General features: G+C 42.6%; 1 protein-coding gene across 1 annotated transcript in view; it reads left to right on the forward strand.

The window, feature by feature from the left end:
• TBK1 (TANK binding kinase 1) overlaps window positions 1–24,905 on the forward strand; it is a 67,648-nt gene that overhangs the window by 11,971 nt on the left and 30,772 nt on the right. The window contains exons 4-11 of the mRNA XM_040344069.1: window positions 4,991–5,120; window positions 6,246–6,427; window positions 6,809–6,969; window positions 7,504–7,614; window positions 11,264–11,443; window positions 19,334–19,530; window positions 22,828–22,886; window positions 24,642–24,733. Of these exons, the coding sequence (XP_040200003.1) occupies window positions 4,991–5,120; window positions 6,246–6,427; window positions 6,809–6,969; window positions 7,504–7,614; window positions 11,264–11,443; window positions 19,334–19,530; window positions 22,828–22,886; window positions 24,642–24,733 (1,112 nt within the window). The remainder of the gene's footprint in view (window positions 1–4,990; window positions 5,121–6,245; window positions 6,428–6,808; window positions 6,970–7,503; window positions 7,615–11,263; window positions 11,444–19,333; window positions 19,531–22,827; window positions 22,887–24,641; window positions 24,734–24,905) is intronic.

A 24,905-nucleotide genomic window follows, 5' to 3' on the forward strand; every position in this document is an offset into this window, starting at 1 on the left:
TACCTCTGAGGAAGGTCAAAGCCATCAAGGAATTAATCCTACTGGTTCTAAGCAAAAAGGAACCGACTATTCGCCTATGTATGAGGTTACTAGGCAAGATGGTGGCCACATTCGAGGCGGTACCATACGCCCAGAGTCACACCCGCATCCTGCAGGCAGCCATCCTGTCAGCATGGAGCAGAAGGCCACAGGCCTTGGATATCCCGTTGCCGCTCTCATCAAGAGTCCGACAAAGTCTGTGTTGGTGGTTAGACCCTCAGAACCTACTGAAGGGGAGATCTTTCAGCCCAGTGGCTTGGAAGATAGTGACCACAGACGCCAGCCTGACAGGCTGGGGAGCAATTTTGGATGGTTGCACTCGCCAAGGTACTTGGGCAAAGCTAGAGGAGCAGTTGCCCATCAACATCTTGGAGCTCAGAGCTGCTCGACTAGCCCTCAGGGCTTGGACGTCAAAATTGCAGGGGTTCCCGGTGAGAATTCAATCAGACAATGCCACGGCCGTGGCATACATAAATCACCAAGGGGGAACCAGGAGTCAAGCCGCTCAGAGAGAGGTAAGCTTGATTCTCCTATGGGCAGAGGCTCATGTGCCCTGCATATCGGCAATATTCATTCCCGGAGTGGACAACTTTCAGGCGGACTTCTTAAGCCGCCAGACTCTATGGCCGGGGGAATGGTCCCTGCATCCACAAATCTTTCAAGCACTCTGCCAAAGATGGGGAGTGCCGGACGTGGATGTCATGGCATCGAGACTCAACAAGAAGCTAGACAGGTTCATGTCCCGCTCAAGGGATCCGATGGCCTGCGGAACCGATGCGCTGGTTTGCCCTTGGCATCAGTTCAAACTTCTTTATGCGTTTCCCCCGCTTCAGTTACTACCCCGCCTGCTGCGCAGGATCAGGGTGGAGCACATACCAGTCATCCTGGTAGCTCCAGCATGGCCCAGAAGGGCATGGTACTCACTAATCTTAAAGATGGTAGTGGGAGACCCTTGGACTTTTCCTCTACGGCCAGACCTGCTATCGCAAGGTCCGATCCTCCACCCTGCCTTACGGCATCTAAATTTGACGGCCTGGAAGCTGAATCCCTGATTCTCAGGGGTAGAGGTCTGTCTCAGAAAGTAATCTCTACCCTAATCAGAGCCAGGAAACCGGTCTCTAGGGTGATTTATCACAGGGTCTGGAAGGCCTATGTAGGCTGGTGTGAGTCCAAGCTATGGCTTCCTCGCAAATTCACCATTGATAGAGTTTTAAGTTTTCTCCAGCTAGGAGTGGATAAAGGATTGGCATTAAGCACAATCAAAGGACAGATTTCTGCTCTGTCAGTGTGGTTTCAGCGGCCGCTGGCCGCCCACTCGCTGGTTAAGACCTTCCTTCAAGGGGTCTTACGTATTAAACCTCCAGTTAAATCCCCGCTTTGCCCGTGGGATATAAACCTTGTTCTGTCAACTTTACAGAAACAACCGTTTGAGCCGTTGGCTGAAATTCCTTTAGTTTTACTGACAAGGAAGTTAGTATTTTTGGTCGCCATAGTTTCCGCAAGAAGAGTATCGGAACTGGCGGCCTTATCCTGTAAGGAACCATATCTTATTTTTCATAAGGACAGGGTCGTTCTCCGCCCTCATCCTTCCTTCCTACCGAAGGTTATATCCAGTTTTCATTTGAACCAGGATTTGGTATTACCATCCTTCTTCCCTAAACCTACTTCCAGAAAGGAAGGGTTGCTGCATACCTTGGATATCGTCAGGGCCATGAAGGCCTATCTTAAAGCTACAAAGAAGATCCGGAAAACAGATGTGCTGTTCATATTACCGGATGGGCCCAAGAAGGGGCAGGCAGCTGCAAAGTCCACCATTTCTAGGTGGATTAAGCAATTAATCACTCAGGCCTACGGCTTGAAAGGGTTGCCTCCTCCAGTATCATTAAAGGCTCATTCTACTAGGGCCATGGGCGCCTCCTGGGCAGCACACCACCAGATCTCTATGGCTCAAGTTTGCAAGGCGGCAACCTGGTCTTCTGTCCACACGTTTACAAAATTCTACCAGTTGGACGTAAGAAGGAATTCTGATACAGCCTTTGGGCAGGCAGTGCTGCAGGCTGCAGTTTGAGACCCTCGGATTCCGGGGGCTCCTCTTTTTTGAGTTAAATTTAAAATTTAAGATTATTTTTCTCAACTAAGTTGGATTTATTATGATTTGAGTATTCTCTAAATTAAATCCTTTTGTCTTGGAGATGTTCTCCCTCCCCTCATTGTAAGCATTGCTTTGGGACATCCCATATAGTAATGAATGCCGCTCTGTGTCCCGTGATGTAACGATAAAGAAAAAGAGATTTTTAATACAGCTTACCTGTAAAATCTTTTTCTTGGAGTACATCACGGGACACAGAGCTCCCACCCCTCTTTTGAGGACCATTTTGGGAGGCATACTGCTTGCTACAAAACTGAGGTACTCCTCCTATGGGAGGGGGTTATATAGGGGGGGGCATTTCCTGTTTGAGATTGCCAGTGTCCATCACCTGAAGGTACTCCATATAACCCATATAGTAATGAATGCCGCTCTGTGTCCCGTGATGTACTCCAAGAAAAAGATTTTACAGGTAAGCTGTATTAAAAATCTCTTTTTTTTCTTCCGCCTGCGGATCGGATGAACACGGACAGACGGTCCGTGTTCATCCGATCCCCCATAGGGGAGAGCGGAGAAAAGACAGGGCGGTCCCTGCACAGTGTGCGGGGACTGCCCTGTCAGCCGACGGCTCAGCTGGGATTTTACGAACTGATCCCTGCTGAGCTTACGGACACACGGAGGCAAATCATTACTGACCCCGTGTGAAAGGGCCCTTAGAGGAAGGCTATGGCTAGAATTATTGCTCTCTCTCTAACGATCACGGTGATACCTCACATGTGTAGTTTGAACACCGTTTTTTCATATGCATGCGATACTCTCATATGACGAAAAATAATTTTTACTTTTTATTTTTACACTGTTCTTTAACCACTTCAGCCCCGGTCCATTTGGCTGCCCAAAGACCAGAACACTTTTTGCGATTTGGCACTTAACTGACAATTGCGCGGTCGTGCGACGTTGCTCACAAAGAAAATTTACGTCCTTTTTTTTTCCCCCACAAATAGAGCTTTCTTTTGGTGGTATTTGATCACCCCTGCGGTTTTTATTTTTTGTGCTATAAACAATAAAAAGAGCGTCAATTTTGGAAAAAAAAGCAATATTTTTTGCTATAATAAATATCCCCCAAAAATATAATAAAACATTTTTTTCCTCAGTTTAGGCTGATACGTATTCTTCTACCTATTTTTGGTAAAATAAATCGCAATAAGCGTTTGTTTTCGCAAAAGTTACAGCGTCTACAAAATAGGGGATAGTTTTATGACATTTTTATAAATACATTTTTTTTACTAGTAATGGCCATCGAAACTGACAGACGGACATGAACGGCCCGATCGTGTGAAAGGGGCCTTAGTGATATACGCATGTGGGTTGCGCCCTCAAGATTTTCTTTAAATTGTGTTTTTGTTTGTTTTACCTTTGTTTTCTCTTTTGTTGTATGTTTATTACTTCAATAAACAGATAAAAATCCCTGTCTTTTGAAGAGCACTACTGTAGTATAAATCTCTAAACATACTTGTCTGTGGTGATAGTGTGTGTTTAGACGATTAGTCTAAAATTATAGCTGTTATTGCTAAGATTGTGAGTCTCCTCCTTGGTAAAAAAGGGGTGGTGGCCATTTTAAAAGGATGATTGCTTAATTAACTTGACTCGGTGACAATTGCTCTCGGCTGCTGGCACCTAGATTGTGTTTTCATGATCTAGAAAATCAGGGTGCAGCTGAGAGTGGCATTGTTATATAAGTCAGTGCGGTGTAAGATTGGCCAGTCCTTTGTCACAAGTTGGTGAGATGGGCAGGGGATTTGACATCTGCTTCTGTCACAAACCTCTTGGCCCTGGATCACACCAGTGTTGTTTTGAAATCGCATTACCTCAGTGCAATTTGAGACTCTGATTTTATTGGCGCTTGCGACTTCATTCAACAAGTCTATGCAAGTTGCAATGAAATAAAGTTCAGGGTAGGAGTCAATTTGAAAACTCTATTTTCTAAGCACTATAGTTTTTTTTTGTAATGGGTTTCCACAAGGTTTTGATTACAAGTGTATTTTGGCCACCAATGCATTTTTTCAGTTATTTTTGTTTAAGCAGCGGATTGATTGAAAAAACTGACCAGATTCCCCATCCACACATTCAAGGTGGATGGGGACATCCTCCCCGCTGAGCTGTTGTATTCTGACAGTGGGGAGACTTCCCTGCCATCAAAAAACACTGATCAGCCTTTTAAGGCAGTAGCCTGCAGTGCTGATTGAGAGTGAATAATCCAACAGGACAGTTGTCCAGAAGTTATTCTGTAGCCCGACTTTGGTACAACAGCAGTGACTCCTGAACGGCCCGAGTTGATCATGCATGGCTGACTTTAGACGCTCGAGTTCCTTTTAGCGTCTTGGATCCCTGTTGTAGAGATTTCCTATTACTTCCTACTCAAGTGGACACTTTCACTGGAGAAAAAGTGAGGGGAAATCTCTTGCAATGAAGACCCAGAAATCGACATAACTTTACCAAGTTTCTAACACTTTCCAGTCTACTAAAAAAAAAAAATGGTGATCACAGGAGTAAAAGCCAGAAAGAGGTTCTAACCTCTACCCATCTGTATCGTAATTGGGAAAATGTGTTTGTCTGGAGTAGTTGTTGAAGTATGAAAGCTTGGATAAGGGCAAAAATGTTATGTTCTTTGAAAGCCTTTATATTATAAATCTTGTGCAACACCAAAATACTGAGGAATGTGGAATCTGCATAAATAGGAAAGGAATCGGTTGACGTCATATTTAACCATCAAAGTACTGTTCAACCATGTCAAATTTAAAATGCTACTGTATTTTTTTTTTCTCTTTTTGGCATTGTCGTAAATGCTCTTGCCTTTTCTTGCAGATGTCAAGTCGACATAAAGTGCTGGTTATGGAATATTGTCCATGTGCTAGTTTGTATTCTGTGCTCGAAGAGCCTTCAAATGCATATGGATTACCCGAGTCAGAGTTTCTTATTGTGTCACGTGACGTTGGTATGTTTTCTGTTATCCTCAACTTGGTATCATTAATTATTCATGTTTGAATATATCCTTTTTCTCATGGAATTATCTGGATCAGATATTTAGACATGTTTTTCTATTCATTTAGGGAAAAAAAAAAAGTAGTCACGTTTCAATACGCTGGATGTTTACGAAAAGGCAAATCCACTTTGCACTGTAAGTGCACTGAAAGTGCAGTCGTTGTAGATCTGAGGGGGACATGCAAGGGAAAAAAAAAAAACACAGCATTTTTGCTTGTACGTGATTGGATGATAAAATCAGCAGAGCTTCTCCTCCTTATTTCAGATCTACAGCGAGTGCACTGGTAGTGCAGAGTGGATTTCCCTTTAGTAAATCAGCCCCACTGTGTATCCACTGGTTCTCATCTGCGATTATGTCTCTGAAAAGCCCCTACCCTCAAGCAGCTTACGATCTTAAAGTGATTGTAAAGTTTTGTTTTATTTTTTTCTCTAAAAATAACAAACATGTTATACTTGCCTGCGCGGAGCAGTGGTTTTGCACAGAGCAGCCTAGATCCTTCTCTTCTCGGGTCCCTCTTCTGGGCTCCTGGCCCCTCCCTCCTGTACCCCACAGCAAGCAGCTTAATGTATAGAATTAAGCTAAAAAAAGTCTGACTTTACAACCACTTTAAGTTCCCTATTGTGCATACATACCTGCACATCGCATACTAGGATCAATTTAGATGGGAACCAATGAATGTAGCCATGTACTAATGTAGACATGTTAGATTGTTTTTGACACAGTGTAAATATCTTTCACTGTAACTATTCTGGTTGGGGTGCACTGGGGAACACTTGGCAGGTTAGTGTCCTAATATTAAAAGTCTGCAGTATTTGTAGCTGCTGACTTTTTTTTTTGTTGGGGATTCATTGGCATGCCTTCATTATTGCTTTATTTAGTGCTTCTAAGACAGGGGTCCTCAAACTATGGCCCTCCAGTTGTTCAGGAACTACAATTCCCATCATGCCTAGTCATGTCTGTGAATGTCAGAGATTCACAATGCCTCATGGGAGGTGTAGTTCCGCAACAGCTGGAGGGCCGTAGTTTGAAGATCCCTGTTCTAAGACATGGTAAGTGATTGACTTTTTCTTCTCCTAGTGGCAGGAATGAATCACCTAAGAGAAAATGGAATAATTCACAGAGACATCAAGCCAGGAAACATAATGCGGGTGATTGGTGAAGATGGGCAGTCAGTTTACAAGCTGACAGACTTTGGTGCAGCTAGGGAATTGGAAGATGATGAGCAGTTTGTTTCTCTCTATGGCACTGAAGAATATCTGGTAATGGATTTTAATTTGTAGTTGATGAACATTATGTGTTACCCTCTGGTTAAATTTTGTTTACAGGCATAGTTTTAAGGTGGCCAAAGAGGTCAGTCGTCTGATCTGTAAATTATTTTTCTCTTTCCTTCTAATCATATGTGTAAGTACTAAGAATATACATGTGTATATGGCAGGCAGCCTGGTGCTACCCTTGCCTCCCCATAGGTAAGAAGCAGAAGTTGTCAGCCAAATTTCCAGTAAAGCCAATTTATATTGATCAAAATACTTTTGCATGTATGAAGATTATATGGTGATTTATCAAAGCATGTAATCGGTGTGATTATATGTAAACTCTAAACTTTGTTTTAAGCATTATTTTCTCTTTTTGTTTCTTTAAAGCATCCAGACATGTATGAGCGTGCTGTGCTTAGAAAAGACCACCAAAAGAAGTATGGTGCCACAGTGGATCTATGGAGCATTGGGGTGACATTTTACCATGCAGCTTGTGGAGTTCTTCCGTTCAGGCCTTTTGAGGGGCCACGCAGGAACAAGGAAGTTATGTATGTTTTTATTTCAGCCTCTTGTCCTTTCCTTCTCAACTTTTTTATTTTTTAAGCTGAACCCTATCCCGGTCATGCTATAATTACTGTATTTTTAAAAGTGACAAGTCTAAACACTGAACTATGACTTGGCATCAGCCTGTTGTAATTTCCTGTACAGTACAACTTATGTACTGACTAAAACTATGATGGTGGTGAGCTCCTTAGCCTGCTGCTTCACCTTCATTGTCCAAGCACAGTTCATGGATAGAAAGTTGATCTTGCTGTATTATCAGGACTGGCTCAACACACCTCTCCTGTATAAAATATTTTACCTGTAGATTTTAGCTTTAAATATGTAATACATTTTGAAAGAATCCACTGTAATAGTATTCTCGTTTTTGGAAAATAGTTCAACAATTGCGCATAGCAACACGCATATTGCAACTAAATTCTAAAGATATTTTATAGAGATTTACTTTGATTCTGAACTGCTTAGTATTACAAATCCTGGATGTAAAAAGAGTCGTAATATTTTGTTTTACATTTATACAGGTATAAAATAATTACTGGAAAGCCATCTGGAGCAATATCTGGTGTTCAGAGGGCAGAAAATGGTCCAATAGAATGGAGCTGGGATTTGCCACTCAGTTGCAACTTATCGTTGTAAGTGTATTCATTCTGATAACAATTTCTATTTTAAAGGATATATGTGGTTATATTTTATGTCCTCTTTTTATTGTATATTTGACATGGCTACATTTTGTTCTAAAATGTATTTTGCTTTTAGTTTCTGTCACAAGTGTAGGTAAGGGGAAGTTGTGTCATACAAGAATGTACAAGTGCATACTAGTATGCACTGTGTTAGGGAAATTAGACTGGAAGCCCTGAAGAAGCAGTCTATAGCGTGAAACATGTAGGCAAGCTCTAAGTTGAATCTGACTACTCATTTCATACCTGATTTTATATGTATTTGCCCTATGGATGTGATGTCCCTTGTTTAAACATCTTTTGTAATGCGTCTTTCGTAAAACAAAAAAAAAATTGTGTATATTTGGTGATACTGTACATATCAGAAATGCAATTTTCTAAGCACCTTCTAATCTTTTACTCCCGGGCGGGTGATCTCCTGATATAAGGCTTTTTAGAATTCGGGTCACACCCCTTCCTCTATATCATTTCTTTTTCACTCTTGGTAGATACCTTGGACTGTTTACTTTCCAAAAGCCATAGTTTGGGCAGTATTTGTACTGTCCTGGCATTTTAGAACATCAGGACTGATCGATTTTCAAATATTTATGCAGTAGTTTTTAGACAATATACGGTAACTTTCACACAGACTAAATAATTTACAGGCGGTCCCCTAGTTACAAACATCTGACTTACAAATGACTCCTACTTACAAACGGAGGGAGACAACAGGAAGTGAGAGGAAATCTACCCCTAGGAAGGGAAATTCTCTCCTGTAAGAGTTATGAGGAAAAATTGTTTTTTTGGCTGGAGCTACATTTAAAAAATGTACCTGCTCCAACTTAAAATAGATTCAACTTAAGAAAAAACCTACAGACCCGATCTTGTTTGTAACCCGGGGACTGCCTGTACACTGATTTGGGTTTTTGTAGCAGAATACATTTTGGCTTGAATGAAGAAAGCAGTCATTTATTTGCAAAATTTGTTAACAGAAACTAAGAATAACCCGTGTGGGTTGTGGTGTTTTGTTTGTTAGTTTTTTTGTTTTTTCATTCTTCATTTCTTTCGTGTTTATATAGCAAAAAAATGAAAACACGAAGTAGTGATTAAATACCAACAAAAGAAAGCGCCATCTGTCTCAAAAATGCACAAAATGTCCCTTTAGGTACAGTTTTGCATGAATGAGTAATTGTCATTCAAAGTGTGACAGAACTGAAATCTGAGAATTGGCCTGGGCAGGAAGGGGGTGAAAGTGTCTGGTATTGTGGTGGTTAAGTAGTGGAAATAAAAGACTGCTAGTTACTGTCTTTGACTGTTATGGTTTTGAAGTGTTTTTACAAGCTGACTGGTGCTTTCATTGTCTGACCAAGCTAACTAAAAGGCACTGTTGATGATCTTACTAACTGCCCATCAATGCTGCTGTTTATTTTAGTGTCTCCCATCTACAGTGCCTTGAAAAAATATCATGTCATGTTATAACCAAAAACTTAAATACATTTTTATTGGGATTTTATGTGATGGACCAACACAGTGGCACATAATTGTGAAGTGGATGGAAAATGATAAATGGTTTTCAAAATATTTTCCAAAAAATCGGAGAAGTGCGGGGTGCATTTGTTTTCAGCCCCCCAAGTCAATACATTGTAGAACCACCTTTTGCTGCAATTGCAAGTCTTTGCACATCTAGAGCTAGAGTGACATGTTTTGCCCTATTTGCAAAATAGCTCAAGCTCTGTCAGATTGGATGGAGAGTGTAAACAGCAATTTTCCGATATAAAACCTTACATACTTTACAGAAACAATTATGTAATTACAGGACCACTTATGGCTTTCTTTCAACAATGGCTTTCTTCTTGCCACTCTTTCATAAAGGCCAGATTTGTGGAGTGTATGACTAATAGTTGTCCTGTGGACAGATTCTCCCACCTGAGCTGTGGGTCTCTGCAGCTCCTCCAGAGTTACCATGGGCCTCTTGGCTGCTTCTCTGATGAATGCTCTCCTTGCCCAGCCTGTCAGTTTAGGTGGACGGCCATGTCTGGGTAGGTCTGCAGTTGTGCCATATTCTACATTTTTGGATGATGGATTGAACAGAGCTCCGTGAGATGTTCAAAGCTTGGGATTTTTTTTTTTTTTTTTTTTTATAACCTAACCCTGCTTTAAACTTCTCCACAACTTTATCCTTGCCTGCCTGGTGTGTTCCTTGGCCTCGGAACAGCTGTATTTATACTGAGAATATATTACACACAGTTACTTCAGACTTCTGAAGGCATTTGATTCCACTAGATTTTAATTAGGGGTATCAGAGTAAAAGGGGGCTTAATAAACCTTTTAGATATTTATTTGGAAAACCATTTATAATTTTCCTTCCACTTCACAATTGTGTTAAGTTTTTGGTTGTAACATGACAAAATGTGGAAAATTTCAAGGGGTATGAATACTTTTTCAAGGCACTGTATCGCTCAATATATTTATTTATTTTTGTCTCTGAATTAGGGTACATGTATACCAAGATGGCATTTCTCTGATGTGGCCTGTCAGATTGGATGACAGTGTCCATGGGTACCATTAGACACCCCTAACTTGCCACATTGCTGTCGCCAGGAATGCCTGCCTGTTCTTCTCTTTTTTTTTTTTTTTTTTTTTTTTTTTAGGATTTTCCCAATTTATGGAAAGACTTTGAAAATTTGTAGTGTCTTTTGACAGATATTTTATCTATCTATCATCTGCTTCTCTTCTTGTTCAATGGCTTAAAGCGGAGGTCCGGTAAAAAAAATAAAAAAATAAAATCGGCAGCCGACACTGTAGCTGCTGACTTTTAATAAGGACACTTGCCTGTCCTAGTCGCCAGCGATGTCGGCCCCCGCCGAGGCTGATCCTCGATCCTGGCAGCTCCAGGCGCCACCATCTACAGTAAGGGAAACAGGCAGTGAAGCCGTGCGGCTTCACTGCCCGTTTCCTACTGCGCATGCGCGAGCAGCGCAGGGTTTTGTGAATGGGCCGACTGCTTTCTGCCATACACACAGTTCCCAGAATGCAGCGCGCCCCATTCACAAGAAGAAACCGAGTGTAGGAGGAGGAAAAGGATCCACCGCGGAGGATGAAGAGGCAGATTCGGGACTTCCGCATAGTAACAGCTATTTTGGGTAAGTAAAAACTTCTTTTTTTTTTTTTTTTTTTTTTAGATTTTTGGAGTGAAACTTTTTTTCAGGGTGGAACTCCACACTTTAAGGCAAGGGTGCTCAACTCTTTGAAGAGCGAGGGCCACTTAAGGAATTTGGTAACTTCACTTGGCGCTTCCCTGGTTTTGAGATTGAGGGTCACATCAAATGGCTCAAAGCGCCATGGGTTGATCACCCCTGGCTTAAAATATTAGAGGGTTAACATAACTTTAGACCTCTAGTATTTTAGGAGATTTCTGTAATCGCTGCCTCCATGTTTCTCTGCTTTCCTTTAAAATGGACAATAACAATCGGCTCTTGGGCACAAATGCACATGTAATTACAAGTATATGATTGCAGGCTTTCTCTTCTGCCTATCCATTAGCATGCCATTTAGCCAAATATGTGATGTGCAGATATGCTTTATATATGATACATTCTGTTTGCATCCATTTCACTTTTTTTAGGGGCTTACAAGTTCTCTTCACTCCAGTGCTGGCAAATATTCTAGAAGCTGACCAGGAGAAATGTTGGGGTTTTGAACAGTTCTTTGCAGTAACTAATGATATATTCCATCGAATTGTGATCCATGTGTTCTCCCTACAGCAAATGACCTTTCACACGCTATATATACACAAATATAACACGTAAGTACAAGTCATGTGTTTTGTTGATAAATGAAATGTACTTTCAAGTAGATTATTGCCATATAAGTTGTGTTAACACTTGCATTCTTGGCAACCTTCCCTACACCCGCTTTTTCTTTTAATTCCTTTACTATGGCAAAGCATCTCAGATACAACAATTCAAGTCATTCTCGCAAATCAGGAAACAATCGTCAGACACCAAATGCCAAAAACAGACCTGTGCGTTTCCCAGAAGGCAGCAGGGGAGGACGGAGGGGCCGGACATGGCGTAGATCTCTGCAGATTCTGGAAGTAGGAGCAAATACCTGTATTAGACAGGTATCTGCTCCTCTCCCTCCCTCTGAAAGGTGCCAAATGTGACACCGGAGGGGGGGGAAGAACCGGATAAATGGAAGTTCCATTTTTGGGTGGAACTCCGATTTAAAAGCATATTATACAGCACAGTGCTTGCGCTGTGTAATTTTGGCCCCCTGTAACATCCCTGTCTGGCTATACCCTCGCCCAGTTAAACTGACCCAAGGTGTAACATGGCTGGCTGAGCCCTGACACTGTGGTCAGATTACTTTCCTCCGTCATCCGCTGTGTCCTCTGTTGTCTGTGCTCTCTCCCCCTTCCCTCCATGCCTGTCGCCTCTGTCTGTGCCCGCCCCCTCTGCTCCGGCTGCTGTAATTACTCATTTCCCACACTATCCTCTCTCGTTATGTCCCCCTGTGATTCTTTATAAAAATAATGCAGCATATACCTTGTTTACAGAACGCTGATCAGACTCGCTGCGTCTCTCCTTTCTCGCAGGACAGATGCTGCATCTGTTGGGCCAAGAGAGGAGATAGGTGGTGGGTCAGATCAGCGCTCTGTAAACAAGGTATAGACTGCATTATTTTATTTGTTCCAATAGTTTTTATTACTTTTTCAAAACGGCATACAGAACATTATGCTCAGATATTCATCAGAAGATTGTTTAGACAGGGATGCAATATACATTGTGCTCGTTTATATTATGGCCAGAGAGGCTTTCTTGTCTCCTGATGGCATCTTTCAAAACCAAAACGTCCCCTCTTCCCCTTCCCTCCCTCATTATGGTGTAGCCGAACCATCGTCTAAAAAATGACGGAGCGGAAAAACCGAAAACATAAACAAAACAAAAAAAGGGGGAAAAAAAGAAGACATGAGGAGTTTTGATAGAGTTAACAGAATGTAGTGGGTCCCCCGGATCCCAGCCTCCCATCACAAATAATCCAGCTTTCAGGGAGCTTGGGGATGAGCAATCCAGGGTTTCCAGACCCTCTCAAACCTAGCTTGCCTATCTTGTCTTATACTGGCCAGTTTTTAGTTGATCGTAATCCAGGACACCTTGTGTTTCACCAAGGTAACGTTGATTACAGGCGATTTCCATGCACAGGCTATGGTTATTTTAGCCGCTATGAGAATAAAAAAATATGAGAGATCGTAGATGTCTGGGGATCTTCTCCGATAAGTCAGTAAACCCTGTTTTGGCCTCTCTAAGTATATTTTGTCCTGTCACTGAGTAGATCAGGTTGAATATTCTGATCCAAAATTGTCGGACCTTCGGGCAAGACCACCACACATGATGCATATCTCCTTCCTGTCCGCACCCCCTAAAACAAAGGGGTGAAGTGCAGGGGTATAGTTTAGCTAGCTAGTTTAACTAGGGACAAGGTACCAAAGTGCTAGCACCTTTATAGTTTTTGCCTCTACCAATGAGGTGTTGAGTATGCCTCTGTGCACCATGGTCGACCATTTTGTCCACACCTCCTCTTCCGCCATTTCTCCCAGGTCCGATTTCCATGCCATTTTCGTAGGAAGTCTTGTTACCCTGATTACTGAATAGGGTATATAACTGTTATCCTTCCCCCGTGATTCAGGACCTTGTATACAGCGGTTTTCAAAAAGGTCCTAGTAGTTATATCCACCTGATTTTTTTTTTTTTTTTTTTTTGCAACAAGGTTTTCATGAAATGGATAATTTAGTACAGACGATAAGGCTCTGTGGGGGGGGCATGTGTAGGGGATTTAAAAAGTGTATCCTGCACGCTGTGTCCCACAGAAACAAAGAGTGGGATAAAAACAGGCTTAACACCGCCCGATGCTCCATCGCAGGTAGCCACATTAGAATATCCAGTGGAATGGTCTGACTGGCTTGTGCCTCTAGTTGGACCCAATGGGGTCTGTATCCTTCAGCAAAAATTTGATATGATTGGACCAGTTGTGCCGCCCTATAATATCGCAAGAAATGTGAAACTTCCAGCCCCTCGCCATTTGGAGCTATATAGAGTAGAACGGGCCACCCAGCAACCACACTTTTTTTTTCCAGATAAATTTAAATATCGGGGACTGTAACTGGCAGAGGAAAACGGAAGGGACTGGTATCAGAAGAGACCTAAAATAATATAGTATGCGGGGGTAAACCGTCATCTTGACGGCCGCTATTCTACCCATCCAGGAAAGATCATGGATTTGCCAGGTCTGCAGGTCACATTCTGTAGCATTGTATAAAGGCGTGTAGTTTGCCCGAAATAGTGTAGCGAGGTCAGGTTGTTTTTTTTTTTTTTTTTTTAAAGATATTTTTATTAGGTTTAAGACAAACCAACAAACGGAAAAACATACAAAAGAATAACCACCAGCCAACCTGGTCATAAACATTAGGCAATACACTCAAACATAGAAAAATAAACTGACATCAGTGTAAAATATAAAGTAGGCACAGTGGCAAAAGGCTCAGGTATAATACCTGGATATAGCAAAAGTGGAGGTCCAGACATTAGAGATCCGTGAGGCACGGCCCATCAATGGTCAAGCAAGAGTAGTACAATCAGTGCTGGGAGAGGGTTAGCGGACTAGCCAACCATCTACCCAAAATTTTGTGGAAGGTTTTGTTCCGTTTCCAGAGTTCAAAAGTAAGTTTATACAGTGGGATAGCGTCATTAATACGTTTTAACCAGAGGGATTTCAGAGAGGTCTGTGTGCCATTCCAGCACAGTAAAATGGCTTTTTTAACATAGAAAAAGAGTATACGGAGCAGTCTCTTGGCATGTGATGATAGGTGTAATTTGCCAAAATGCCTAATAGGCAGTTATTGGGGTGGATTATGTTTGGGAGCCCTAGCGCCGATGGGATGAAAGCACCCACTTCTTCCTAGAAGTCCTGGACTACCAGGCATGTCCAGAAAAAGTGTAAGAAATCGGCCTCCCGGCCACAGCCGCGGAAACAGGCAGCTGAGGGCAGGAGACCCAGCGAGGTCAGTTTAACCCCATGATACAGTAGCTCTTGTGTACACCATTTAAAGGAGAAGAATTGCTGTATTGAATTTAAGACCCCCCCCCCCCCCATCTGGGATGTTTATATTGAGAGCTTCCGATTTGAGCTGATTGACCTTTAATCCAGAGAGGGCTCCAAATTCAGATAGCAGGGCAAATAAATTGGGTCCAATAAGAATAGCAGCATGTCATCGGCAAATAAGCCACATTTATGTGTTTTTTGCCACTGCTTTTAATGCCATGAAGTCTCAATAGCAATTAAGAAGAGGAGTGTTGAAAGAAGACACCCCTGCCTAGTTCCTCTCCGGATGTGCAAAGGGTGTGACGTATGACCATACCTAATAATGTTAGCCGATAGAGTTGAGTATAAAGCCCTCAAAGTAAGACCTTTCACAGTTCCATTTTCTTAGGGTATGAATCAGAAAAAGCCAGTATATAGAGTCAAAGGCCTTGTGAAGGTCCAATTTCGAGCATGCCCCGTCCATCAGCCGTCCCATCCCAGTTCATCACAAGATGGAGTTCAGATCTACCGCACGTTTAATTTGATCTGCGGCCTGTCTCCCTGGTACAAAACCAACCTTGCAAATGGGAATATATTGTGATAGAAAGTTACTGGATCGATTTTGCGTATATTTTGGTCAGAAGTTTTGGATCATTATTGATCAGGGATATTGGGCGGTATTTGGTTACACCTTGTCCGGCTTTGGTATTGAACATAAATTAGCTTTGTTAGAGTTTTGCGTCAAGTTCCACGCCGTTCCGTATCGCCATAAAGAACTGGAGGAGATGGGGTGCTAACTGAGTCAAAAACTTCTTGTAATATGCCGTGGAGAAGCCATTCGGCCCAGGAGTCTTAGAGGTCTTAGCGTGTTTAATCACCTCGAATACTTCTGCTATAGTGATCTCCTTCTCCTGATGGGAGAGTGAAATTGGTAAGAAAATTGTTTATGGCTCCAGTTGATGCACTCTCCTGTTCACCATACAGCGAAGAATAATATTTGTGGAATAAATCCATTACCGTCTGCGGATTCTGTGTCAGTGTCATTCGCACGTCTAATTTTAGGGAGTACTGTTCTGCAAAATCTAGTCGTCAGATTACGGGCTAACATGGTGCCTGGTTTATCCTTGAACGTGTAAAAGGAGGCCTGAGTCCATCTAAGATTTATTTTTTATTTTTTTGCCTTGGTCGTTGGACAAAGATTCAATTCCATCCGGATAGAATCTTTTTTGTCCCTAATGTCCACATTTGGGTTTTGTTTATGTCGAGTCAGTAGGTCAGACAACTTTTTTTTCTTGTGAACAAGAGCATTCAAGTTCTTCTTGAGGTGAGATGCTATTTGAATTGAATAGCACCGAATCGTGGCTTTGTGGGCCTCCCAATTGATCACTGGGGAGGTGTCCTCAGGTTTATTTGAGGCAAAATATTCTTTAAGATTTTGTTCTATGTCAAAACAAACTGAGACCTGACTGCTGCTGCTATTGACATTTACCTAATTAATTGCATTGGCCAGATGCTTGTGGCATAGAAATGTCTGTGTGCCACGGTACTGGATACTATCGAAGGTATGTCTTGGGTAACCCCTTCTTCTGTCCAGATCCCCAGGGGGCTCTGGTTTAGGTCAACTGAGTAATAAGAAGGCCTTGTTACACCTACCCTTCTTTTTAGCCCTTTGCTGGATGAAATCATTAAAGCTGCAACTGATGGCTTACCCCAGCTATGCAAACTAGAGTAACTATGCAGGCTGACATCTTCCTATCCTGCGTCAAAATGCTCCTTCTGTCTAGTTTTTTGGACCCACAATTCGTGGCTTTTGCAGAGATCTACTAGGCTCACATAAGCAAAGCATAGCTGTTGGAGGTAGTTGCAAAATAGTTTCACCTTTTTATTATCCACCTCATATTTTTATTTTTTGCTTCACGTTTTCACACACTTTCAGCTATTCAAGTATTGTACCAGGGGTTTATCTTTCTTTATCCCCAACCAAAATTTCTTCAGATTTGTTTACAGTACCGGAAATGCCTGTACTCGAGGGAATGGTCTCCCCACATGGTGTTGTGATAGGACATATGCCTGTGCTGGGGGATGCAGTATGTGGATTTGTTAGCTGCTCCATTCAAGTAGAAACAGGACAGATTTGTCTTCGGGATGTGGGATTCAATGGCAGAGCAGATGGCATTGTGGCGCTGTTGGAATAGTAATCCCTGATCAATGCCTTACCTCTGCTGAAGCTTCTACCCAGTCAACTAATTAATATTGAGGCCAAGAGCATCTTGGCTATCCTGATGCTTCTCGTTTGCTGGCTTTAATGGCTGGCTGTTGAAATTTAGGTTCTGAGGGACAGGGACATTCCAAATGTATTAATCCTAATAATGCTAAAAGCACGTACACCTACTTTCTGCAAAGTTGATTAGTAAAGTGGTTTTCCGCCTGGGGGAAAAAAAATACTGTAGCTGCTGACTTTTTTTAATATATTTGACACTTGCCTGTCCAGGGAGACCACGATGTCGGCATCCCAGCCGATTTTCGGATTTGCTCCCGTGTGCTACCACCGCCATTTGTGGTAAGGAAAACCCTACTGCTCATGCGTGAAGTGTGCTGCACTTCTCACTGGCCCGGCGAACGTGGGGGGCAAACTTCCGAGGGCCGGCATAGTCTCCCGTAAGCGAGGTAGGATACCTGTCAAAAACAGGTATCCCCCCTGTCGCCCCCCCCCAGAAAGGTGCCAAATGTGGCACCGGAGTGGGGTAGGAAGCAGATCAGCGGAGATTCCACTTTTGGGTGGAACTCTGCTTTAATCCTGTAAGTCTCTCATTCATTGGTGTTGTTTTCCCCACATGTCTGTAGACCATGTACGTACTTTCATTCAGCTTAGGGTGAAACAACACTTGGCGTTGGTACCATCAAAGGTCAGGTGTCTGCCATGTCTGTTCTTTTTAAACGCCCTCTTGCTAATTATTCATTATTTTATACAAGGGATACATTACTCCCCCTATTAGACCTCCACTTCCACTGTGGGATCTAAATCCTAGTTTTTGACTACACCGAACCCTGTTCTAACCTATGCAGAACATTTGTTTGGTCTTGCTAGCCCGTAAAATAGCCTTTTATAGCAATTATTTTGAGTTGTCAGCATTGTCTTATAGGGAGCCTCATTTCATTAATTTGGTTTTACATGGGGACAGACCCTCCTTTTTGACCAAAGCGGTCTCTGACTTTCAAATTAATGTGGATATTGTGTTGACCCTTCCTATTCTGGCATCAGTTGACCCCAAGGAAGCTGATCCCAATTGCCTGGATGTGGTAAGGGCCATCAAGGTTCACATTTCGCCACTGCTTCTTTTTGGGAGATTTGTCCCCCCCCCCCTTTTTTTTTTTTTTTATCATTCCAGAAGGTTCCCTGGCTTCAACCATTTCTAAATTAGTTTGACAGACTATTGAGAAGGCCTTTTTTTTTTTTTTATATATATAAAGTCCCCTATTTCTGGGAAAATCCTACTCCTACTTTTTTTATTTTTATTTTCTCTAAGCTCTACAAGGTTGGTATGTCTGCTTCCACAGATGACTCTACAAGATGATAGGTTTGGCTGAAAAGGTTCCACAAGTGATTCTTTTAATGTCCTTGACTTCTTTTTATATTTCTCTTTTTGTTGTCTTTTGGTGTGCCCGCTTCTAGGTTTGGACTTTTTTTGGACGGCCCTAGGTTGCCTACTACCAAACTGTATCTCTCAATGAATAATGGAGAAAATAGGATGTTGTACTAACTGTAAAATCCTATTTTCAAAGTTCATTGAGGGTTTCCCATCCCTATCCCCTCTCATGTTATGTTATGTTTTTTTTTTTTGTACTGCTTACTAATGAACAGGATTGGTGTGTGATGGGTTTTGGTCTCTAGAGTTTTCCCTATTCACTCATAGGCAGCAGTATAAGGCCTGGCCATACATTATACAACTTTCTTGTATGATTTTTCTTTTAGGTTTACCAAAACTAGAGTTGCATAGAGTACTGATTATTTTTTCACCAATGATTTTTATTTTATTTTTTAATATACAGGGTGGGCCATTTATATGGATACACCTTAATAAAATGGGAATGGTTGGTGATATTAACTTCCTGTTTGTGGCCCATTAGTATATGTAAGGGGGGGAAACTTTTAAAGATGGGTGGTGACCATGGTGGCAACCATTCCCATTTTATTAAGGTGTATCCATATAAATGGCCCACCCGGGTGGATCCATATAAATGGCCCACCCTGTATATTATCAATGTTATTGCTATTACAAGGGATGAACAACATTCCTTTTTAATAGCATGGGCCATGACAGGTCCTCTACCAGTATCGGTGCAACACTAACCAAAACCATATAATCTGAGATCAAACCTAAACACTTTCAATTGGTAGGCAGGCCCTTGCACAACATAGTTAAAGGTAAATCTAAAGGAAATTGAACAAGAAAATTGTAATACTGTATGGCCAGCTTAACACTAGTTCACTTACTCCCAAGATGTGTCTCTGAATGTACCCTGAAAAAGGACTCTACAGCAAGTACAAAAATCCTATTTTACAATGGTCCCCCAGTTTTGGTCCCTTGTAATTTATTCTGATAATGCTTTACAGGCCTGCAGAATTTCATGACTTGATCTACAAGCAGACAAAAATTCCATCCCAGAACCAGGAGCTGCTGTTTGAAGGAAGAAGGCTGGTTCTAGAGACAAACAGACAAGTACAGCACTTTCCTGTCACCACCGAGGAAAACCCAATTATGGTGATAACACGAGACATGTTGACTATCATTGGGCTACAATATGAGGAAGGTGAGTTAGACCGATAATCCAACTTTGTAGCAGACTAACCTGTTCAAGTTTTGCAAAGATGTTTAATGTAAATTTGGCAGCTAAAAGTAGCTTCACTGCAGAAAGTCAGGTTTGTGATTTCTATTTTGCTATTCGCTCCGAATCGTACTGAACTGATCATTTCAAAATCCCTTTTCTTTTTCTTCTCTTTTTTTTTTTTTGCCCAAGAGAAATATGTTGATTTCAACTAAAAACATCAAGGTGACTGCTTATTTAAACTGACCTAATTTATTCCCTTGCTGACCGTATATAACTTGCATATACAGTGGCAAGGCGGTTCTGCTGCACTTTTGAGGCGAGCATGTGTGCCGGTCTGCTCTCGCTGTGATAATAGATAGCAGGAGTTAATCTGCGGGTACCGCAGACTCTGTCCGCAGGCACCCACCGATCATTTAGCACAGAGGCAGATCGCCGTTCTGCCTATGTAAACAAGGCAGATCACTGTTCTGTCAGTAGGGAAGGCATAGATCCTGTGTTCCTGCAAAGGAACATGGATCAATGGCTTCCCCTTAGAAAAAGCACCTCCCACACAGTACACAAACATTGGCTAGGCACAGTTAACCCTTTGATTACTCCTGATGTTTACCCCTTTCCAGCCAGTGTTATTAGTACAGTAACGGTGAATATTTTTAGCACTGATCATTTTATTAGTGTCACTGGTCCCCAAAAAAGCGTCAATGTCCGATTTGACTTTCGCAATATCGCAGTCCCACTCTTTCGCTGCCATTACTAGTAAATCCATAAATCTAGCCCATAGTTTGGTTTGCGCAAAAGCTATAGAATCTACAATCAATATACGCATATTAGGATTGTTTTACCAAAAATATGTAGCAGAATACATATTTGGCCCAAATTGATAAAGAAACAATTTTTATTTTTTATTGGATATGTTTTATAGCTTCCAACATAGCTCAATGGACTGAAAATTGTATATGCAGTATTTTTTGGTAACACACTTCAATGCATGGTGGCAGTTGCATTATGGAGGAAGGTTAAAGGGGTCCAATCAAAATAAATGACCTTATATTGCACCAGTATCTGTAAGTGGCAATCGCAATGTGGCAGTGTGTATGTCCCCTTAGTGCTGTTTGGTCGTTAAAGGAATCCTTTACTGAAAATGCTAGTTTACTGGCTGATTGTCTTCAGTACGCTTTAGTGCGTGGAGTTTTTTTTTTCTTTTTTTTGTAGTATACACTATAGTATTGTAAAGACCTGGGACACCTTTAGGTGCACTAAGGAAAGCAATATTGCGGCACGCTCGGCAGTTGGTGTGTCTGCAATTTGCATCAACAGGTTGGTGTGTGACTATCTTGGTTACTTAGGGAGCCACAATCCGGTCTGAATAATGTGTCTGGGTTTTAGCCAGACTGAAACCCAGAAGCATGACTCAAAATCTGGGCTGTTCAGCTGAATTCTGGACAGGTGGCAACCCAAGGTTTCACCCCCCCCCCCCTTTTCATAACACAGTGGTTTCACCCCCCCCCCCTTTAATATAGGGATCAGTGTTGCCCCTCCTTAATACAGGGGCCACCCATAGAGTATCCCCATTGGATCAGAGTCCCCTTATATCAGTGCTCCCCTTAGAGACCCCAAAAAATGCAGCACAGCCTAACCCTATAATTTATATGTGGAAAAAAAAAATTGTGAATGATGGTGAAAACCCCCAAGGGTAATTCAAGTATTGATGCACTCCAAACTTTAAACGTATACTGTCCAATCTCCATTCACATAATGCTGTATAAATATTGATGTAAACCTCCAATCCATTCCAAAATGTGATAATATCCAATTTTATAAATTCCTTTTAAAATAATACAATTATAGGGCAAGGCTTCACTGCATTAAAAAAAATGTAATCCCCCTATATTTGATCCTATTTAGAGAACAAACCATTAGTCTCTAAGGGGGGTGCTGACATTCGAAGCTGCTCTACTGTAGTGCCATTTTCTTTCCTTCCTTGCTTCCTTCCTATTCTGTGGGGGAGCTTGGGGGAAAAGGCAAAGTAGAGGCAGATGCTGCATCCCTGTGCCCAGTATGTCAGCGAGACGCACCTGAACTGATGCACTCACTCACAGGGCCTCTGTTGGAAATAATGGGGCCCTGTACATCTTACCTCATGGGACCCCCTCCCCCTGAGGGGGGAAAAGAGGGAGGTGAGAGGAGGGGGGAGAGGGGTGTGCACCTGACACAGGGGGGAGTGGCCTGACACAGGGAGGCAGGCTGACCGATGGTGGTGAGGGGGGAGTAGAGAGGACTCAGTGTGCACCAGGCAATGAGGTGGGACTCTGGGAGCAAGTGGCCGTGATCACCCACAGTCTAGCCCCACCTCCACATGTGACCAGCTCCGCCAGGCCAATAACAGACCCTCATGTCCGCCACCCGCGCATGACCCATTCGGGCCAATCACAGGGAACCCGTTGCCCATCGCTGGGTTCGGAGTGCAAAGGCAGCATGTGACATTGATGGGCACAGGAATCGAGATGCGTCCCTCTAGATCAGTGATGGCGAACCTTGGCACCCCGAATGTTTTGGAACTACATTTCTCATGATGCTCATGCAATCTGCAGTGTAGTGGAGCATCATGGGAAATGTAGTTCCAAAACATCCTGGGGTGCCAAGGTTCGCCATCACTGCTCTAGATGTTGCGGTCGGCACCGCTGGTCACAGGATGGTTGAACTGTTTGTATGTGTGTCCAGTTTCAGGCGTGTTGAAACCTGGGCACGTGTCAAGACCTGGACTGTCAGACTCAAAACCGGACAGGTGGCAACCAAAAAAAACTAATTATACTTGCCTGCTCTGTGCAATGGTTTTGCACAGAGCAGCCCCAATCCTCCTTTTTTGTCCTCCCACAAGCGGCCCTGGCCCCCAAGTGCCTCCAATGGCTCCTGCTGCTGTGTGAGGCAGTGGAGAGCTGATGCTCTCATGCACAACCCTGGATTAAGATGGGGTTCGGGTAAGTATAAGGAGGGGCTGGGGGGGGGGGGGAGTTGCACCCAGAAGGTTTTTTACCTTCATGCATAACATTTTTTGGGGTAAAAAAAAAAAAAATACAGCTTTTAGAACTACTTTAAAGCCTTTTCTGTGTACAAGGGATGCTGCAAAGGCGGTTGCTGTGGATTGTGTGATTCTAGCCTTTTTATTTGGGAGTTTGAGGACAGCCTATTAAATAATGCATACAGTAAAGCATTGTTTTGTTGTGTGCTTCAGCGTGATTTGCAATGATTGTGAAAATTAATGCTGTGGTTTAATTCTGCTAGTTTATGTGCCGAAACTTCAAACGCCTTATGACCTGGATTATGATGCAACTTTAGCAAAGGTTAGTAATATAATTTTTTGTATATCATTGTGCAATTTTTTTAATCTGACTATGCATGTTCTGTATCTTTTTGTTACAACAAAACCTATTGGATATATTTTGTATCACTACTTGTCATCTTGATAGGAAGGGTCAGTATAGGCAGATGGCGTCTAAAGGCTGAGGCGTGAACCTAGTTGAATCATCTGGGTGAATATTTTCAGCATTGTAACATCTGTTGCCCACAACTTATGTTCTTGTCCATTTGTATGGGCAAGGGGAGAATGTGTAATCTTGCAAAGATAATTTTGGTCCAGAAACCTCTAGCTGCTATCTGAAATGTGTGGTTTAGTTTGATGTAGGGCAGGCATGTCCAAAGTCCGGCCCGGGGGCCAAATGCAGCCCCCCTGTTGATTTAATATGGCCCCCCTGAGGATTTGGATATATATATTGTTTGTGGCCCCCAGGGCCACAAAAGATATATACTGTATTTATTGGCGCTGCCTTGGAGGGGACAGGATGAGCGCCGTCAGATTACATGAAGAGAATCTCCTGTTTACTCAGCAGCATCTCTATTGAAAGTCCCGTCTCCTGGGATGCCATTGGACAACTGTTCTGTCTATCATAGGAGGCGGGACTTTGTATTAAAGAGGCCACAGGGTAAACAAGAGATTCTCCTGTTTTTAATCTGTCGGCACTCGTCCCGCCCCCTACTTCTGCCCTCCGAGGCTGCAGATGGGCATCGTTCAGGCTGCACTGATGGCAATGGTGAGGCTGCATTCGTGGCACATGTGAGGCTGCATTCGTGGCACATGTGAGGCTGCATTCGTGGCACATGTGAGGCTGCATTCGTGGCACATGTGAGGCTGCATTGGTTGCAATGGTGAGGCTGCATTGGTTGCAATGGTGAGGCTGCATTGGTTGCAATGGTAAGGCTGCATTGGTTGCAATGGTAAGGCTGCATTGGTTGGAATGGTAAGGCTGCATTGATTGCAATGGTAAGGCTGCATTGATTGCAATGGTAAGGCTGCATTGGTTGCAATGGTAAGGCTGCATTCATGGCAATGGTAAGCCTGTGCGTGTTATATGCCAATAAATACGGTATATCCAAATAACACGCCCAAGCTCATCCTTAGTCCTAAGCAGCGCTCTGGGATTCGTTGGGGGCCACAAAATAAATATATACAGTATATCCAAATAACACACCTAAGCTCATCTCTTCACCACACATAGCCACAAAGACAAGATAATTATTGTTGGGCAGTGTATTAGTGCTCAGACGAACACACTTAGATCGAATTTTAATGGTTCAAAGAATGTCAGGCAAAATAGTCGGCCCTCACGCATGTTCACTTCATCAAATCTGGCCCTCTTTGAAAAAAGTTTGGACACCCCTGATGTAGGGGATGTTCTGAAAAATTGGAGGCAAAAAATACAATTTCCCCATGATTTTCAGTTAATTTGTTAGTGGGTTGATACAAATTTTGGGTTTCTAGCAGTTTTTGAAAAAAACACTGCCCTGACCACCAATGCATTGGGGGAAGTTTAAATGGCACTGATACAGAGTAGCAGTATTGGGAGATTTTAATACTACTGACACTGATTTTGGAGGCTGTTGTTTGTGGTCATTGTTGTACAAAAAATGCAGCAGAACTTCAGGCGTTAAGGTGCATTACAGTCCATTCATTTTGGCTGCCTAACTCAACACAACTACTGTGGTCACCATTGATGTAAATCTATAATAAAAACATGTCCCTTTTTTTTTTCTTCCAACAGGGGGTTACCGGGATTGTTTGCTACTATTGTAAAGTTTCTTCAGACTTGCTGCTTGTACAGGAGCTTACTAGAAAAGGAATTTCTTGGCTTATGTAAGTGATCATTTCTATTTGAAGAATATAATGCTGCTTTCACACTGATACCGCCCGGCGCGTCGGCGGTAAAATGGCGCTTTACCGTCGTCTTTGCTTTGTTTTTCAGCTGTTAGCGCGGCGCTCTTAACCCCCGCTAGTGGGCGAAAAAAGGTTAAAAGCGCCGCTACAG

Source organism: Rana temporaria, chromosome 3 (assembly GCF_905171775.1).
Source record: "Rana temporaria chromosome 3, aRanTem1.1, whole genome shotgun sequence".
In the NCBI taxonomy this organism is placed as follows: domain Eukaryota; kingdom Metazoa; phylum Chordata; class Amphibia; order Anura; family Ranidae; genus Rana; species Rana temporaria.